The 19,539-nt window shown below is 41.0% G+C and overlaps 3 protein-coding genes and 1 non-coding gene across 9 annotated transcripts; 2 read left to right on the top strand and 2 right to left on the bottom strand.

The window, feature by feature from the left end:
• Window positions 1-228: 228 nt before the first annotated feature.
• Window positions 229-2,655, bottom strand: LOC112788346 (uncharacterized). The gene is made up of 3 exons (XR_011879455.1): window positions 2,418-2,655; window positions 1,201-1,975; window positions 229-1,104 (listed from the first exon to the last, which is right to left on the bottom strand). It is a non-coding gene; the product is annotated as an uncharacterized protein (transcript).
• A 6,178-nt stretch (window positions 2,656-8,833) lies between these two features.
• On the top strand, window positions 8,834-13,889 carry LOC112788284 (protein TOC75, chloroplastic). 5 transcript variants are annotated; one of them, XM_025830426.3, is made up of 8 exons: window positions 8,834-10,619; window positions 10,864-11,203; window positions 11,306-11,530; window positions 11,627-11,734; window positions 11,832-12,023; window positions 12,139-12,384; window positions 13,049-13,303; window positions 13,420-13,889. In XM_025830426.3, the coding sequence occupies exons 1-8, from the start codon at window positions 9,805-9,807 to the stop codon at window positions 13,657-13,659; spliced, it is 2,421 nt and encodes an 806-aa protein (XP_025686211.1). In that variant the 5' UTR covers window positions 8,834-9,804; the 3' UTR covers window positions 13,660-13,889. The 5 variants fall into 5 exon arrangements, 2 of the variants coding, with proteins under 2 accessions (XP_025686211.1, XP_029151102.1); XR_003815691.2 differs by having other exon boundaries at window positions 8,846-10,619; window positions 13,044-13,303; XR_003815690.2 differs by lacking the exon at window positions 13,420-13,889 and adding an exon at window positions 12,822-12,968 and having other exon boundaries at window positions 8,846-10,619; window positions 13,049-13,286.
• Window positions 13,890-14,414: 525 nt separating this feature from the next.
• Window positions 14,415-17,110, top strand: LOC112788251 (pentatricopeptide repeat-containing protein At5g59600). Of its 2 annotated transcripts, none has more exons than XM_072232217.1 (2): window positions 14,415-16,531; window positions 16,617-17,110. In XM_072232217.1, exons 1-2 carry the CDS (start codon window positions 14,893-14,895, stop codon window positions 16,742-16,744), a joined length of 1,767 nt encoding a protein of 588 aa, XP_072088318.1. In that variant the 5' UTR covers window positions 14,415-14,892; the 3' UTR covers window positions 16,745-17,110. The 2 variants fall into 2 exon arrangements, with proteins under 2 accessions (XP_072088318.1, XP_025686209.1); XM_025830424.3 differs by having other exon boundaries at window positions 14,417-16,531; window positions 16,645-17,110.
• Window positions 17,111-17,546: 436 nt separating this feature from the next.
• Window positions 17,547-18,861, bottom strand: LOC112788267 (transcription factor PCL1). Its single transcript, XM_025830425.3, has one exon. The coding sequence runs from the start codon at window positions 18,561-18,563 to the stop codon at window positions 17,706-17,708; it is 858 nt and encodes a 285-aa protein (XP_025686210.1). The 5' UTR covers window positions 18,564-18,861; the 3' UTR covers window positions 17,547-17,705.
• Between the last annotated feature and the right edge of the window lie 678 nt (window positions 18,862-19,539).

Here is a 19,539-nt window from a genome sequence, read left to right as displayed (position 1 = left end):
TCAGCGACAAAGCACTGCAACCATCACCCGGAGAATTAGTAGGATTCTCCGGAGAAAGAATCCCCGTGTCAGGTTATGTATGGTTGAGAACAACGATGGGGGAGTCTCCGAACTAAAAAACCATCGATATTCAATTCTTAGAAGTAGATTATGCAAGCCCTTATAATGTCATCTTGGGACGCCCGTCCCTTAACTCCTTCGGAGCTATTATCTCTACTATTCACCTTTGTGTTAAATTTTCTGTGTAGGATAACATAATCACAACAATCTACACCGATCATAAGAAGGCCAGGCAATGTTATAATGCAGGCTTAAAAGTCACCTCAAAGGAGACCATTACAAGAATCCATTTTGTTTACAACTCGGAAAGCGTTCCAACTTTGGCTGAGCTAGATCCAAGAGAAAGCAACAGTTGCCCCGCCTCAGCGAACGACTTTGAGAAGGTACAACTCGGGAATCCAGAGCAATTTACTAACAACGACTTTGTTTTCTCTGCAGGAACAAAACAACATTTAATTGAGACATTAAAGTCCAACACCGACCTATTTGCATGGACACTAGTCAACATGTCAGGGATTGATGCGAACTTCATATGCCATAAATTAGCAGTCAATCCTAACGCTCGACCTATAAAGCAAAAGAAACGAAATTTAGGTGCAGAAAGAAAAAATGTAGCAATAGTAGAAACACAAAAATTACTTGATGCATGTTTTATCCGAGTACTTCGTTTCTCATCATGGCTAGCAAATGTCGTAATGGTTAAGAAAAGCTCGGGAAAGTGGCGTATGTGCATGGACTTTACGGACCTAAACCAAGGTTTTGAAAACCGGACCGGTCATCAAACCGTTCTAGTGATTGGCTCACTAGTTTACTGGTTCAACCGGTCTAACCAGTAGTTCAACCGAAAAAACCGTTTTAGAATAAAATAATAAATAAATTATAAACAATACATAAAATATCTATTCCTATACTTTGCATTATTCTGTTCTTGTATGATATGTGCCTTTTTCTTGGCTTGTGGATCATTGCCACTGTGTGTGAGATGATTGTTGTCATCAGAATTGTTACAAGAACCATGATTGAAAATACTTCATCGCCCAATACCTACATACATACATAATGAATTGAATCAATAATATGCATGATGGGTATACGTGAATTAATTTATAAAAAGTTAAAACATGCATCATATAAATATACCTTTTGTTCCCAGCCAATGTTGAGCACTATAATTTCAATGAAGCCTTTTGTATTCATAAGCACACCAAGAATTACACCTTTCATGACAGGTATTTGTTAGAAGAACCTTGTCACTGACTATCGTTAGCAGCATCATTCGAAATAACGGGCAAATTGTTATTCACAGATGCATTATTATCAGCAATTGCTTCTTGATTAATATTATTATCCATAACTAAAGTTAATAAGCAGATACGAAATTAGAAACAGCAGCACAATGAAAAATCAATTTCTTCATCAACAAGACCATATCTAAAATCTGCCTACAGCATTCAGCAACAAACAAACCAAAAGTCCAAAACAGAGTAACAAAAAAAGCTTCACCCAAAACATTTCAGCAAAACCAGCATTCAGCATTCCAAAAACCAGCAAAACCAGCAACTACAAAACACTAAAATCTGCCTACAGCATTAAGCATTTAGCACATTATGAAACATTCCAAAATAGTAAAATGTTCTATACAGTAAAAAACCAAATAAGACACACTAACAAGCTCTTCTCTTTTCCGCCACACAAAAACAAAAAAGAATGCTCAAATGACTTAAATTCACGTCATGCTATTACAGTAATTAATTGCAGTTATGCATTTTCTCATAATCATTTCCACAAATTTGTATTGTATCCACATGCAAAAAATTAACATCACAATCACATGGAAACATAAAGCACTTACCTCTATAATCAGAATTTAAATCCCCAGTAGCATTTCCATTGTTCGCATACTCTTCTTGTGCCACTGTTTATAGGGGCAGAAAAATGGCAAAATTAAATAAATAATGAATAAATAGCAAAATCACATCAAACCGAAAAATAAATGAATAAACACCTGAACAAAAAAATTTGAACAAAAAAATTTGGAGCCATCAGCAACTAGTAAACCAGAGTAACAAACTGACAGAGCCATCAGTAAACTAACAGAGCAATCGAGCCATTGAGCAATTAGAAAACAGTCACACTAAAACAGAGTAACAAACTAATAGAGGGAACGAGCCATCGGTAAAGAAGAAGAAGAACGAAGAAGAAGACCAAAAACTGAAAACAGTCACACTAAAAATGGAACAAAAGTTGAACAAGAAGACCGAAGAAGAAGACCAAAGAACAACAATTTCAGAACTTCAAAATTCAAACCAAGAAGAAGATCGAACAATCAATTAAGATGAAGACGAGAAGCCACTAACCTGGGTTCCATGCCGGGAAGCATGCGAAGATGAAGACAACATGCCGCACTACTAGGTTCCGGACACGGGGGAGAGGAAGAAGCAGCGGCGCTGACGACCTAGGGACGGTGGCGGCGCTGTGGACCTGGGAACGGCGGCGGCGATGAAGGGCTAGAGTTTCCCTTGGCTTGAGAGTTCTCCAGGATTAGGATGATTCACGAATGATTGGGGAAGAAGGGGGTTGGCTCACGAAGAATTTGGCCTGCTTCAGTTTTTTTTTTTTTTTAAATAACAAACGGCGTCGTTTTCGAACCGGCCGGTTACCGATCCGGTCCAACCGACCGGTTTTTCGCCGGTTTGACGGTTTACAAACGGTTTTTTTCTAGCAGTTATTAATAGCGGGCCGAACCGTTTTTAGTGCCGTCTCCGGTTGAACCGGTTTGACCGGCCAGTTTGGTCCGGTTTTCAGAATCTTGACCTAAACAAGGCCTATCCAAAGGATTCCTACCCGCTACCAAACATCGACAGGCTAGTAGATGACACCTCAGGATATCAAGTGCTCATTTTCGCGGACGCTTATTCTGGTTATAATCAGATACAAATGCACCCCGATGACGAAGAAAAAATAGCATTTGTAACAGACTGAGGTAATTTTTGTTACAGAGTTATGCCTTTTGGACTAAAAAATGCAGGAGCAACCTATTAGAGACAGATGGACAAGGTATTCAAAGATCAAATTTGTGGGAACATTGAAATACACGTTAATGACATGGTGGTCAAATCGAGCTTGGAACAACAGCATGAGGCCGATCTCAATGAAGTATTTCAACAACTCTAAAAGTACAATATGAGACTAAACCCATAAAAATGTGCATTTAGAGTACATAGAGACAAATTCATTGGGTTCTTACTGACAAACAGGGGAATAGAAGCCAACCCCGTCAAATGTCAAGCCGTGATAAACATGCAATCACCTCGGTTAATCAAAGAAGTACAGTAACTCACAGGACGCCTAGTAGCTTTGTCTCGATTCTTACCTGCGACAGCGGCCAAGTCACATCACTTCTTCAACACATTGAGGAAGACTAAAAAGTTTCTCTGGACAGACAAATGTGAAAAAGCTTTCGTTGAATTAAAAAATCTCCTCAGTTCACCCCCTATTCTCAAAAATCCACAACAAGGTAAACCCATTTTCGTATTCCTTTCAATTTCAACTAACACGATTAGTTTCGTGCTTGTAACAGAAACAGGAAAAGAGCAACAACTGGTATACCTTGTGAGAAAAATATTATAAAACGCTGAAACAAGGTACCCTAAAATAGAAAAATTGGCATTTGTCCTGGTCATTATAGCTCACCGTCTATGGCATTACTTCCAGACACATAAGATAATAGTCTAGACTGACCAATCCCTACGTCAAATACTATCGAAACCAGACCTAGCGGGACGACTTACAAAGTGGGCAATAGAGCTCTCTGAATTCGACATCTCATGCCAGTCAGGAGGATCTCCTAAAATACAAGCACTTGCCGATTTCATATTTGAGTTTACCGACCTTGAAGAACTAGTCAAAATATGGGAACTGTATGTAGATGGTGCATCAAATGAAAGCGAATGTGGAGCAGGAATCCTGCTCAGGGATGACACTGGAGTCCGAGTTGAGCAATCAATCAAATTCCTATTTCAAGCCATTAATAACCAAGCTAAATATGAGGCACTCCTAGCAGGCATCCGGTTAGCAGAACAAATAGGAGTAAACAACCTAAAGGTATATTATGATTCTTTGCTTGTAGTGCAACAAGTAACTAGTAACTTTTAGGTACGAGATCAGCTCGTAGAAAAGTATTTAATTTCGGAAAAAAACATCATACATCTTTTTCAAAATTTTGAAATCTCACATATATTTAGAGAACAAAACTGCAGAGCCGATATTTTATCCAAGTTAGCTACATACAACGTAACCGATTCATCAAATAAATTATATCATCTAACGCTAACAGGGTCAAGTTTAGATATCAAATCTATTTTAAGTATATCACAGGAAGAAGATTGGCGGAGCCCACTTATTCGATACTTAAGAACTGGCACAATACCAGAGAAATAAAATCCGAGGTCATTTAGACACAAAGCGAGCCATTACACAATGATGGGAGTTGATCTGTACAAACGAGGCATCTCTAGGCCATTATTGAAATGCCTCGGCCGAGAAGATGCAGCTAATGCCATTGACTAAGTCCATGATGGTATCTGCGGACACCACACTGGAAGCAGGAGCCTAGCAATAAAATATTAAGAGCAGGATACTACTGGCCGACGTTACGTGAAGACTGCAGAACTAAAGTGCAAATAGGTGATGCTTGCCAGAAATGCACACCACTCATCCATAGCCCAGCCGAACTGTTACGCACATCAGACGTCAGCTGGCCTTTTCATAAATGGGGGATGGATATACTTGGCCCATTTCCGATAGCATCAGGACAGGTAAAATTCCTATTAGTAGCAATTGATTACTTCACAAAGTGGATAGAAGCACAACCACTTGCGAAAATAACCTCAGACAAGGTACAAACGTTCATTTGGAAATTTATTATATGTAGATATGGTTTGCATATGGAAATAATTTCTGATAATGGTCGACAATTTACTAACAAGAAAATAGCTTCGTTTTTAACTAACCTTCATATTAAACATTGTTTTTCCTCTGTCAAGCACTCACAAAGTAACGGGCTTGCAGAGGCCGCTAACAAAGTCATCTTGCAGGCCTTAAAGAAAAAGCTAATCAATGCCAAGGGACGTTGGGCCGAACTTATACCAAAAATATTGTGGAATTATAACACGACATTGCAATCCACAATGAAAGAGAGCCCGTTCCGACCAGTATATGGCACGGACTGCATGATTCCCATCGAAGTCGGTCAGGGGTCAACTAGGATCGAGTACTTTGATGAAAATGCCAACATAGAAACCAGATCAGCCGAACTCGATACAATAAGCGAAGATAGAAGGCTAGTCGAGCTCAGACAAAGGTTTATACAAATAGCCATGCAAAAGCAGTATAACAAAAGAGTTCGACTGAGAACTCTAAGGGAAGGAGATTTGGTGCTAAGACAAGTAGAGGAAGTCCGGAAACCTCAAAGGCATGGAAAATTAGTCGCTAATTGGGAAGGCCCCTTCTGAGTTTCCAAAATAATTGGAAAGGGAGCATATTGTCTGGAAACACTAGAATAGACTGCCATGCCCAACACCTGGAACATTTTCTCATTAAAGCTTTACTATAGCTGATTTGTTTTTGTAACAAGTGGAGTAGCTTGGTACTCTTTTTCCTTATCACGAGGCTTTTCCCTAAGGAGGGTTTACTCTGACAGGTTTTAACGAGGCCGAGCACCCCACACCTCTCGCAGTTGAGAGGTCCTTTCTATACGAATAACATTTCTTACTTCTATTCTGTTCTACTACATTCACGCAATTGCAAATCAATAGTAGTCTAAACAGTCATAAGCATACATTCAGACATCAAAATACATAAAAAGTTCAAACCAACATCACAATTCGGATTAATAAGTCACAACAACAAACAACCGTTATAAAATCGACGACAAAACCAAAAGTTCCTACATAAGAAACATCACAAATTACAATTCTTCAAGAAGGGGGAGGAACATTCTCATCATGATCCTCAATAGCCCCATCCTTAACTAACTTTCCATCAATAACAATCTTGATCACATCAAGTTGACCCAAATCAAAATTCAGGAGCAAGTACTGCAACTTGACTAACCGCCCGATCAAATCCAGAAGCAAACATCTTTAGCCCTTCATCTTCCAATTCATGAATTCGGAGCGTCAATTCCCCCTTAGTCTTATCATTTTCTTTAACTTCCACTTGAAGAAGCCGAATCTGGTCCTGAAGGTGAGCAATTTCTTCTTCCCCATGCTTTATTTTGGTGGTCACATCGATAATAAACTCGTCTTTTTCTTTCACGGAACGTTCCAAAATGTTGACCTTATCAGTGGCCGCCTACTGCTCCACCCCTAACAGCTCGGTCGTACGACCAACACACAGCAAGCGTGAAACTACAACCTGTAAACAAACGTTCAACCGATGAAGAACAAGCAATCAAGAACGAAATCTAATATGAAAAAATGCTACTAACCTGGATAAATTTTCCCATTCCCTCCATGCCAGTTCGGCGATTTAGCCGCATATCGCCAGGATATTGAGAAACCCTATCAGCAAGCTCGGTAATGGGAAACTGATCGCTCCAAAGCGAGTGGGGATTCGCCCCAGAAATAAACGCATGAAGCTTTCGCTACTTGTCGAAAGCCGACTTGTTACCAGCAACAACATTCTTGCCTTCCTCCGACAAAACCTCCAAAGACTTTTTTGATTTATCCCTTTTTCTCTTCAGCAACGCAGTAGGTTGAGCAACTGAATAGGCAGCATCCCTTCCACCCTCTTTCAGGACTCCAAAACCACTATCACCTTTTTTTTCTTCTTTTGAAGAAAAGATTTCAAGTGGGATGCATTAAGATGGGGTACTCATCTACCTGCAACCACAAAACATAATCAGAAACACAAAATCAAGAAAACAAAATACAAATCCTTATTACCTATATAAGCCCTTAACCTTTCCTTATCACCCTCCACCTAGAAACGCAATAGCTCAAAATGGACAAACATTCATCCGCAGCAAAGTTTTCTACCAAAAAATCCAAAGGGAGTCTTCTTCCTCACTCTTCTCAGTAGTCTCAAGTATTTGCATCGGCTCGGAACACTAATACAAGAAAAACTTTTCTATCAATTCACTATCTAGGTAAAATGGGTATTCAGTCTCCACAGACCGCACTTTTACAAACATGGATTTAAAATTCTTGAACGATGATTTGTATAATAGAAAAAGAGAGCGACCAGGAAAACTACTCAAGAAAACCCACAAACCTTTCCATACCCCCTTTGATTGAAACAAAGAAAAGAAAACGGTCAAAGAACAAGGAAATTCCAAAAAATCCATCAAACACTGAAATGCTCGTAGAAACGCCCAGGAGTTTGGGTGTAACTGTGAAGAAGCACAGTTAAGCTGAGTCAGAACATCGCACTCGAAGTCCAAAAAAGGAAACTTCACATACAGTTCAGTAAAACAAGGAGTATACATATAGAAATACTCTCAGTCCTCTCTCCTTTCACAAACCCTCTCCCTGCTAGCACAAGGAAGGAGTTCGACAGCGATACCCGAACCATCCTTCACTAGTTTCAAGCCCTTAAGCTCGTGAAGTGACTTAGCGTCAGAATACGATGATAAACGAGTTTTGACATCGTCATGCACCCAATGATATGGACTCCCAACTTTTACCTCAACTACTTTTTGCTTTTCATTTTTCCTCTCTTTTTTCATTTCTTTTTCCATAACTATTGTAAAACAGAAGTAAAGACGAAGAAAAAAAGACTAACCTCTGGAAGTCATGGTGAAATCAACTTTTAGGCAAACAAAACGATAGCTGTACATCCATATGCAAAGATAAAATAGTAATAAAACATCCTTACAACCCACTAACTTAGTGGGTAATATAAAGTTTAACCGTTCAAATATCCAAGACCAAATTAACGGCGCAGATAGATCTACAAAAAAGAGATATTAATTGTAGCACATTTCACAAGGTAAAAATGCTATTAAAAAGTCATTTTACATTATTTTGCTTTTTTTTTTTGAGTTTAAAACCCAAGCTTGAAATGTAACAACACGCCATTGAGCTTGGGGATTACTAGGTTCAGACATCAACTAAGATATAAACTGTAGACAAAAAGCTCAACTTACTAAAAACAAATTAGATCGACAAGTCAAGTTGGGGGCTATGTATCATATCCCTCATATCTCGAAAAAAACGAGTTATATCTTGGTTGGATAAGACGAAATTTAAATTAAATTAAACTTATCATCATTACCCATTTCCCTCCGAGATCCTTGGCCTTAGTCGTCCATGACCAACAAACCTCCCTTTTTCTCGAGAATCTCGACCCTAGTCATTCACGACTAATGAACCGACGAATAGTTCAAATAAAGGAGCCTATAAATTAACTAGAATAAACAATAGGCCACACAATAAAAACAAAACACATAACCCATTAATCATGCACCCTTTTTGATAAGTGATTTTTTATTGAGTTATGCGCCGAAAAATTTTTTTCAGCTACCACGTTTCTGATCCAAATTCACGAAGATATTTTCAGTCTAGCTCGAGCTGCCAGGGACACTGGATTAACACAAGATTGAAGTAAAGCTTGAGAGAAATATTCTTACACGAATATATATTAGGTGCAGTCTGTGGTGACTAAGTATTATTCGTGGCTGTGGTGGCTAAAAAATTTCATCAAATCTGAGAATGACACGTGTGACCTTTGAATTTATGGGAGCAGTGTTTGACTATGCTAATGATATGATAACTCAACTAATGAAGGGTCGTAAATAATTTGCAACACAAAATTAGATTGAGTAAAGTGCAAATATTCCATAATGCAATTGGATCAAAAATTTGGTAACAATATTTGGGAAAAAAATCAAAAGATCTCCAAATCATGTGTTGAAAGCTTGGTTCTGTGTTGAGAGAATGAAGAACTACGGTTCGAGCTGTGAGGGGTGTTTCCTATTGGAAGGGTGGGCTCTGTTTCTTATTGGAAGGGTGGGCTCTGCAAGTCACCGCAAGCAGTGAATCATTGGAATTCAGTGAGGAGAAGAGCGATTGGGGTGGCCGGTGGAGCTCTGCACGGAGCGTGTGCATGCAGTGCGTCAGTGAGAGCGAGAAGTGAGTCGTTGGGATCCGGTGAAGAGAACTGGAGAAGAGCAGTTACAGTGGAGCTCTGTGCAAAACGTGTGTCAGTAAGAGGTGCAACGGCCGACTATCGTCGTAGATGGAGGTGTGCGATCGCTATAGGAGCAGCGGCCGGCCAGCCATCATCACTTAATTTTTGGTGTCACTTTCCAATTTTACCCTCATGTAACAATGGATGACTTATAACCAGTTGCACATATTCAACGTTAATTAAATATCTTACCATTCATAACCTCATTTGTCATGTGTCATATATTTATTGGTGGGTCAACAATTAGTCACCCTTAGCCACCACAAGTTATGGCACCCTAGAACTCGCCTATATATTATTAGATGTAATTTCATACTATTAAAAATACTAATAATATTTAATTGATGACTACAAATTATAAAATTTGCTGTTCCTAACACTCTTCTACTGTTAAATAATTTTTCTCTCATATTTACTTTTGCCTCCACCTATAAAATAAATAGAGAGATCACACTCTAGTCTCAAAATTAAAATTCAAAAGTTTAGAGCTTCTAAATTGGCCTTTGTCCCTCACACTGCGACAGTGAGGGTCAACACTCACCGGTCACCACCATGAACTCCTCCTTCGCCGCCAACCACCTCATCACCACCCCGACCCTCCCCCCTCCGTGCCGCACATCCTCTTACCTCAAATGCCAGCTCCCTTCTTCATCCTCCTCTGACCACACCAAAGATCACTCCAATTCCACTCTCATCAAAACCCTTTCCACCACCTTCGCTCTCTCCTCCGCTGCCTCCATCGTCGTTTTCTCCACCTCCCCTCTCCGCTCCCTCCTCCCTGATGCATCCGGACATTTCTCCTCCGGCAGTGGTGGTAATGCAGGAAATGGCGGCAACACTGGCGGCGGCGGCGGTGGAGGCGGAGGAGGCTGGTTTGGCGACGATGGATCCTTCTGGTCAAGACTCTTCTGTCTATCTCCGGCCATCGCCGCCGACGAATCACCGTCGCCGGAATGGGACTCCCACGGCCTTCCCGCCAACATTGTGGTGCAGCTGAACAAGCTCAGTGGTTTCAAGAAGTACAAGATCTCCGACATCTCGTTCTTCGACCGGAGCCGCCGGGTCAGGATCAATGCACCTGACGACTCTTTCTTCGAGTTGGTGTCGCTTCGCCCCGCCGGTGTGTACACGAAATCGCAGCTGCAGAAGGAGGTGAAAACCCTAGCCTCCTGCGGAATGTTCGAGAAGGTCGACATGGAAGGGAAGACCAACCCTGACGGAACCATCTCCCTCACCATCGCTTTCACGGAGAGCACCTGGCAGTCTGCCGAGAAGTTCCGCTGCATCAACGTCGGCCTCATGGCTCAGTCCAAGCCCATCGAGATGGACCCCGACATGACTGACAAGGAGAGACTCGAGTACCACAGGTCTGTTAATCAGTTATAACTGTTATGACAGTTAGTTAGTTAGTTAGTTTGTTACCGTGTTAGTTTTTACAGTTATGATAGTAGTTAGTTAGTTAGTTAGAGAATGAGTCTCAGCACAATTGTAAGGCTGCATTTTAGCTGTGATAGTTAGTTAATTACTTAGTTAGTTGTGGTAGTTATAGTTTTGGACTTTTGGTAGGTAGTTAGTTAATTACTTCGTTGTGCTACGGCTGAACTGATACAGGTTTCGAGAGAGGAACTACAAGAGGAGGATGGAGAGGGCAAGGCCATGTCTTTTGCCAATGTCAGTTCATAGGGAGATAGCAGACATGTTGAGGAGCCAGGGAGCAGTTAGTGCCAGGTTGCTTCAAAGGATAAGGGACCATGTCCAGAAGTGGTACCATGATGAAGGGTATGCTTGTGCCCAGGTTGTAAACTTTGGGAACCTCAATACCCAGGAGGTTGTTTGCGAGGTTGTGGAAGGGGATATTACCCAATTGACCATTATGTTCCTGGACAAGCTTGGGAATGTTGTTGAAGGCAACACCCAAATCCCGGTGGTGCAAAGAGAACTTCCCAGGCAGGTGCGTGTGATTTCATTGTAATGTGATTGATATGGTTAGTTCTGTGTCTCTAGTTCAGGATTGTTTAGATGAATGTGCTGATATTTTGTATTGAACTAATAGCTTCGCCCAGGGTACGTTTTTAACATTGAAGCTGCCAAGCAAGCCTTGAGGAACATAAACTCGTCCCTTGCTTTGTTTTCAAAGATTGAGGTGAATCCAAAGCCTGATGAGAAGAGCGAGGGAGGCATTATTGTTGAAATTAAGCTAAAAGAGTTGGATCAGAAAACGGCTGAAGTCAGTACTGAGTGGAGTATTGTCCCTGGACGAGGAGGGCGTCCCACTTTGGTAATTTTGTCATGGCGGATTTCCAATTTGTTTATTATCCATGAATTGTTGTTGCTCATTTTTAATGTAATTACTTTGTGTTCAACGTTTGCATAGGCTTCACTGCAGCCAGGAGGAACTGTTACGTTTGAACATCGGAATCTGCAAGGGTTGAATAGATCTGTTTCTGGTTCAGTGACAACTAGCAACTTCTTCAATCCTCAGGTATTTTACCTATACTAGACCAGTGAGTTTTCATCACTACTGTTGTAGATTAAATAGTTTAGTTTCTCATGAATATTGTGATTGGTATTTGGTACAGGATGATCTTGCATTTAAGCTTGAGTATGCACATCCATATTTGGATGGCGTATATGATCCACGCAACCGTACCCTCCGTGTAAGCTGCTTCAACAGCCGAAAGCAGAGTCCAGTATTCACTGGGGGACCAGAGGTGGATGAAGTGCCCCCAATATGGGTTGATCGTGCTGGTCTTAAAGCCAATATCACAGAGGTAATTTGACTGTCGTATATACATAAATCTTGACCTGGCTATTTATGCTGTCGGTTTTTTTACTTTTTATTTTCATATTTAATATCTTAATTGCTATATCTCGTTTCCCATGCAGAATTTCACACGTCAAAGTAAATTCACTTATGGACTGGTCATGGAAGAGATAACAACACGTGATAAGAGTAGTCATATCTGTGCCAGTGGTCAAAGAGTTTTGCCTAGCGGAGGGATTGCAGATGGACCTCCAACCACGCTCAGTGGTACTGGTATTGATAGGATGGCATTTTTACAGGCAAACATCACACGAGATAATACAAAGTTTGTGAATGGAGCTATAGTTGGAGAAAGGAATGTGTTCCAGGTGATCGTATTATCCTACATTCATGCCTTTTGTTGTCCATAGTGTTTAGATTATTTCAAATAGTCCTAACATCTTTTTTTTTTATTTGTTTTATTTCCTAATAGCAACATTTATCTCTAGCCGTAATTTTGAGGTAGAAGCCAAAAAGTTGCATCCAGTAGTTGTTACATTATCTATGTCTATACCATAGCCTGGCCAAATGATTTCGAAAAATCCTTTGAAGCACATTTATTTTATAGTTTATAGTTTAGAAATTAGGCAGCTTACCCTCCTTTTTTTTCCTTTTTCTCCTTGCACCTAGTCTTTGCAAGCTTACTGTTTCAAAGCTCTATACTACATCCTAACATAGAAGGGACTTTTGCAGAATCCTTATTCTTTAAATTTTGTTACTACATTTTGTCAGATTTTCATTGGAAATATCAATCCTATGTTTGCAGGCCATCGAAGCAGTTGACTGGAATTTCGCCCGTGTGTTGATCTTTGGATTTGAGAATAAATGTTCTGCCTAATTTTGCTTACATAGTTAATGGAAATAGTCACTTTGCTGTAATTTGAAGACTAAATCAATGTTTTCTAGGTTTATGGTATTGGAGCATGTTACCCAGTCTTTTATTTTGACAGTGTTATTTTTATTTTGACAGTGTTGTTTTTATACGCAGTTCAGGTTGATCAAGGCCTTGGCATTGGCAGCAACTTCCCATTCTTTAACCGTCATCAGTTAACCATTACACGATTTATCCAGTTGATGCAAGTCGAGAAAGCGGCTGGGAAACCACCACCGCCAGTGGTTGTCCTTCATGGCCACTACGCTGGATGTGTAGGTGACCTTCCAAGTTATGATGCTTTTCCTCTTGGAGGTCCCTATTCTGTAAGGGGTTATAACATGGGTGAGCTTGGAGCAGCCAGAAACATCCTCGAGGTAAGAACCACTGCATTTTTGTGATTTTCTGCCTAACATTTAGTACTTACTTTCATAATCTTCATATCATCTAGTGACTTTGGAGCAACTATCGAAGTTTTTTGTTCCTTCTACAGCTAGCAGCTGAGCTACGGGTACCTGTTAAAGGTACACATGCTTATGCGTTTGTTGAGCATGGCAATGATCTAGGAAGCTCAAAGGATGTCAAAGGGAATCCTACGGAAGTCTACAGGCGAATGGGTCACGGATCTTCTTATGGTGTTGGTCTCAAACTTGGATTGGTAAGAGCAGAATATGCCGTTGATCATAACTCGGGAACTGGTGCAGTTTTTTTCCGTTTTGGGGAGAGATTTTGAGGCAAGATTTTGTCATAGTTTACTGCTGAGTTGGTATATTGGTTTCTATTTTTTTATGGAAAGAGTATTTCAGCCCCCCGATGAAAGAAATACTGGTTTTTTAGATGCTTAAATCTACTTGTACAAATTGGTGTTGAGTGAATTCCATACTACTCTTGGGTGTTCATGTATAGGCTATTGAATATTGGTATAGGATGAAATATAAAATGATAGGAGTACCTTACTGTGTACTATTGTTGTCTAATTGATGTTTGCGGCTAATGCTCAACATGCAGTTCTATGAAATGAACAAGTGCCTCAATATCCAGTAAAAAATAAATGCTCAATATGCTATCCATGGGAACGAATGCAACTTGAATAATTAAAGTATACAGTACATTTTGGACCGGACGGAATAGATTAAGACTTATCCAACATACTTACAAAACAATTCATCTATACACTCAGAGATTTGCATGTTCATAGCTTGGGAATGTCCACAGCCACACATGCTTTGATAAAACGATGAAATAATCTTGTACATATTTGAACAACAAGTCTTATTTTACGAAGTGGAGTAAGCCTCATATATTTAAACAAATTTCAATTTTTAAAAAACGTACTCAAGCAACTTCCTCTTCTTTCTTTAATCAATTCAATTTTTTTGGAGCTGAATAAAAAATGTTATGCAATATACTAAAAATTAACTATTAAATTAATTATTTAATGATCAAATTAATTATTATATATTATTTAATTTATTTTTAATATATATATATATTTTTTTTGGTCAGGGAAACCGGCCCACATCTAGGCCCAGACCCAAACAACACAGAAGATCTACCCGACCCGGCTTCAGGCTGCGTTTGAAACTGCTCTTCCCACCCCTACCAGCGCCTGAGAAAAGACCTCCATTGGTGAATGATGATTAGCCTCCCTACTGCTGCAGAAATCGAAGCGCCACTCCTCCCGCATCGAGCACGCTGTCTCTGGCTCTCTCCGCAGTTCAGTCTCGCCCGCAACCTCGCCCGCGCCTGTGTCGTGGTGCTTGCCTTCCATGCTGCCGTCACCTACGCCTCTTTTTCCGCCCGCAGCGCCGTCGTAGCTTGCATCACCGTTGTTGATTGATGCCCGAACTTTCCGACATTGAATAGGTCTTCGCCGGTTGGTATCTTTCGCCATCAGTTCTTCTGAAATGCTTGCTGCGATGCCCACAGCATCTTCGTCCATTGTCGCCCCTGTTTACTGACTGCGATGCACGCTTTCCATAAAACCACACTACTCCCCAGGATTCCCATAACAAACGCCATCATCCGCCGCTCCTTCCGATCAGATCCCTTATTCTATGCCCAACTCATCCAAACCTACGCTCGTGATCGAGCGTTGCACCACGGCAAGAAGCTCCACGCCCACCTAATCACCAACGGCATCGCTTGCTTCAGCCTTGTCGCTTCCAACTTAGTTTCCTTCTATGCTTGCTGCGGCCAACTCTCCCATGCGCGAAAACTGTTCGATAAAATTCCGAAAACAAATGTGCGCCGGTGGATTTCCTTCATCGGAACCTGCGCTCGCTGCAGCTTCCACCACGAGGCCATTGCCGTGTTCTCAGAGATGCTGGCAACCCAAACGCCCAATCCCAATGCGGTTTTCGTCATTCCAAGTGTTCTCAAAGCTTGCGGCCATGTCGGGGACCAAATCACGGGTCAGAAGATACATGGGTTGATTCTGAAGTGTTGTTTTGAGGTTGACCCTTTTGTGTCTAGCTCGTTGATTGTAATGTACTCGAAGTGCTTGAGAGTTGGGGACGCGCGCAAGGTGTTTGACGGAATGGAGGTTAAGGATTTGGTGGCTTTGAACGCACTTGTTGCTGGGTACTCCCAAGTGGGGCTTGCGGGTGATGCTTGGAGTTTGGTGGAGAGGATGAGATTGATGGGTGTGAATCCAAATCTAGTGACTTGGAATAGTTTACTATCTGGGTTTTCGCAAAAATGTGACCTTGCTATGGTTTCTGAAATTTTCAGGTTGATGACTAAGGATGGTGTGGTCCCTGATGTGGTGTCTTGGACTTCTGTTATATCTGGGTTTGTGCAGAATTTTCGTAATGAAGAAGCTTTCGACACTTTCAAGCAAATGTTGCGTCATGGGTTCTGCCCAACTTCGGCTACTATCAGCACTCTTCTCCCTGCATGTGCCACTGTCGAAAGAATGAGGATTGGGAAGGAGATTCATGGCTACGCTCTGGCAATTGGGATAGAGGAAGATATATATGTGAGGAGTGCTCTTGTTGACATGTATGCAAAATGTGGCTTCATCTCTGAAGCTAGAACACTTTTTGGTATTATGCCAGAGAAGAACACAGTTACTTGGAACTCTATCATTTTTGGGTATGCCAATCACGGGTATTGTGATGAAGCCATTGAGCTCTTCAATCAAATGGAGATGGAAGGGAAAGCCAAGCTGGATCATTTAACTTTCACTGCGATTCTCACAGCATGCGTCCATGCCGGTGACATTGAACTTGGGCAGAGTCTGTTCAAGACTATGCAAGAGAAGTATGGAATTGAGCCACGTCTGGAGCATTATGCATGTATGGTGGATCTTCTTGGTAGAGCCGGGAAGGTTGACGAAGCGTACTGCATGATCAAGGCAATGCCAATTGAGCCTGATCTGTTTGTGTGGGGTGCATTGCTGGCTGCTTGCAGAAATCATGGGCATGTGGAGCTTGCAGAAGTGGCAGCTAAGCATCTGCTGGAGGTGGAGCCTGAGAGTGTTGGGAATCGTCTTCTATTGACGGGTGTGTATGCTGATGTAGGCAAGTGGGCAAAGGTTGAGAGGGTCAAGAAGAGGATGAAGAAGGGGAAACAGAGAAAATTCCAAGGGTTGAGTTGGATAGGTAATGTATAATAATATTGTAGGTTGCTGAATGATTCTTTCTAGATGGGTGGTTCCTTTGAGATTTCCCAGATTTGTGTTGGTAGGTAAGGTGTCTGGGTTTTGCTTCTGCAGAAAGAACAGGATGCGTTGTTTCATGCTCCTCATCAGGCAACAGTTACAATATCTCTTGGGAGGCACCGTTGGACGACCCAGCGAAGCAAATAATGCTTAAGGTTAACGAGCCATTGAGTTTACTTACGATGTAATTGCAAGGAAGTGGAAGCATAACAAGAAAGGATTTGCTCATGAATTTTGACAATATTCACCTTTGTTCACCAAAGCTTTACCATTTCCGGCGAAAAAGACGTGTGGTCCATTAATTACATCTAAGGAACTTCTAGTATAACCTAAAACGTATATCTTTATATATTTTGTCCTTGAAACCTAATCCACTAGAGCCATTGAATTATGATGGATTCCATGACCGCATTATTCTATTGTGTAATTTAAAGAATAATGTTGGCATTAGGTGCTCCTCTTTTTTATCCAATCAAGTTTCCTTTGATTGTCTTCCAACCAACTTTACCCTTTCTTTGAATCTTTCCGTTACTTTTAAGAAATCTATTTCACAAATTTCTTGCTTGCTCAAAATTAAGCTGCAGAAGTAAAAGAAAACGGGTATAAGGAGGTCATAAAAAACTTGCAAGCCGAGTAAGTTGGTGTTCCTCAGAGAGTCAGAGTCCTACATAGTGTGATCAATATATACAAATGCCAAGTGACCTTAAATCGTGCTGATCAGTTCGTAACATGTCCATGAGTCCATGACCACCAAGAGAAGTAAGAGCAGGCACTCCAATCTAATCTCAAGATGAATGTTAGAAGTACATATGAGCACTTAAACAAGAAAAGTTCAAAGGGCTATGGGAAGGAATGGCTAATAATAAAATGAAATGATTGTTTATAAGTGAGTGCAATGAACACGTATGTAAATCTTCTTGTAATCTAAGCTCCATAAAGTCTTAACACATAGGATGGATGATAAGAGTAATTCCTCATTTATAAGTTGTCGATAATACCCTCGATACAATTGTGCTACAAAAGATGAAAAACAAAATTCTAATAGAAGTTGATTCATTCATAATAATTAGAAGCAAAGATCAATCACCGGAGATAATAAAATTCTATCAGTTGATTCATTTATCATTAGGAGTGACATGTGGTGGGTAGGACCAATCCCTCTGCTGCAACACATGGTGATGATGAAAGCCATGTGGCATGCTGAGCATCGGCATTGGCATCATTGCCGCCGGAGGATAATGCATCGGGACCGGAACCGGAAGGTGCCCGTTCCCACGGGAGTGGCCACTTCCACCTCCTCCTGCTCCTCCTCCGCCGCTGTCATTGAGGCTTTGAGGAACCGGCGTGGAGGCGAAGAGGTGGTCGGAGGAAGAAGGTCCGTCGGCGGAGAGCCCTTGCATCCGCTTAAGATAGAGGCGATACTTCTGGAGGTGGCTGGCGACGTTCTCTCGGGTCAACCCTTCCACGTTCATAAGCTGCATGATCGTCTTCGGCACCGCGTTCTTGATCCCTAGGTGCGCCACCACGTCCACAAATCGCTTGTGCAGCTGCGGTGTCCACACAAGCCTCGGTCGCTTCACGGCGGCAGCACTGTCGGTGCGCGGCACAGAATCCGCTTCCTCCGCACAATCAACCTTCCGGAGCTTCCTCGAATTGGATCCCGAACCGGCCGGATCGATCTCTTCCTCGTCGTCGCCGGCGGGATCGTTTCCCTCGTCTTGGAAGGGGTTGAGGTTGGAGGAGGAGAAGGCGTTGACGCCGGTACGGAGGGTGGAGAAAGTGTTCTTTGAGGCGCGGTTAACGTCGACAAGGGAACGGTGTGGCTCCGGCGAGATGCTGAAGGCGGAGGCGAGCTCCGGCGGGATCAAGAGCTGAGAGAGCGGGGTGAGATCGTGGGCCGCCGGAAGGCCCAATTCCCAGTCGGCGACTCCGTCGTCGTCTTGGTAGTCGGTCATCCTAACTTCCTCACCCATCCCGGCGTTGGCCGTTATAAACAGTTGAATTTGTTAGTAACCGAAAACTGTTAGTAAATTGGATTGGATTTCTGGATCTAAAAACAATAAGAGTAATGAGTGAGTGAGAAATATGAAGAGATTAAAACAACAATAGATATCTCTTAAGATTCGGCGGTGGTTGTGTCTGTGAATAAGGAAAGTGATGCACCAAGGTCAAAATATAAAGTAGCCAACAAAATAAATAATATAGAATAAATATTTATTTAATTTCAAAACATATTAAAAATTTAAAATTCTCTTGACTTTGTGTTAATAATATTATGTGGAAAAAGAAGGGGGAAAAGTGCAATATCTGATTCCAGATGAGAATGGTAGGGGTGTCAACGTGGACGACTTAACCAGATATTTTTGATCTTCTAAATATCTTTATATATTATGGGCCTTTTGTTTTCGTTTTTGCGAATTGGTTTAATGTGAAGCACACGTGTTTGTGCTTCGTCAGAAGTGCCTTCTCATGTTCCTATGCGCTGTGATAACCAATTAAGACTAGCATAATTGAACTTTATCAATTATCGTGCAGGTAAATCATAAATGAACCATTAAAAATTAAGCACTTTTTTTTTAATATTGGATTTGAGTTGGTGTAATCCATCAAAATGTTTAAAAAATTGTATTTAACGTCATTGTGGGAATATACAAAACGTCACTGTCGTTTTCAATTTTTTTAAATTAAAAAAAATAAAAAAGATCAAAACGTCAATGACATTTTTTTATTTTCCATTTAAAAAAATTTTCTCCATGCAAAATGGTTTTGCCGTTTTGTAAAAAAATTATTTTTACATAGGCGTTTTGTATCTTCTAAAACGTAAAAAATTATTCCATACAAAAGTAAAACTCACATGTATTAAAATATTGGGGCACATCACATAATTTATTCCAATCATATTTTATATATTTTTATATATTTTTTTAAATAGAAAGTGAATCATATTTT

This window comes from Arachis hypogaea, chromosome 3 (genome assembly GCF_003086295.3).
Source record: "Arachis hypogaea cultivar Tifrunner chromosome 3, arahy.Tifrunner.gnm2.J5K5, whole genome shotgun sequence".
Classification (NCBI taxonomy): Eukaryota; Viridiplantae; Streptophyta; class Magnoliopsida; order Fabales; family Fabaceae; genus Arachis; species Arachis hypogaea.
Note: the sequence above shows the minus strand (reverse complement) of the source record. Positions and strands in the feature narration are given on the sequence as shown.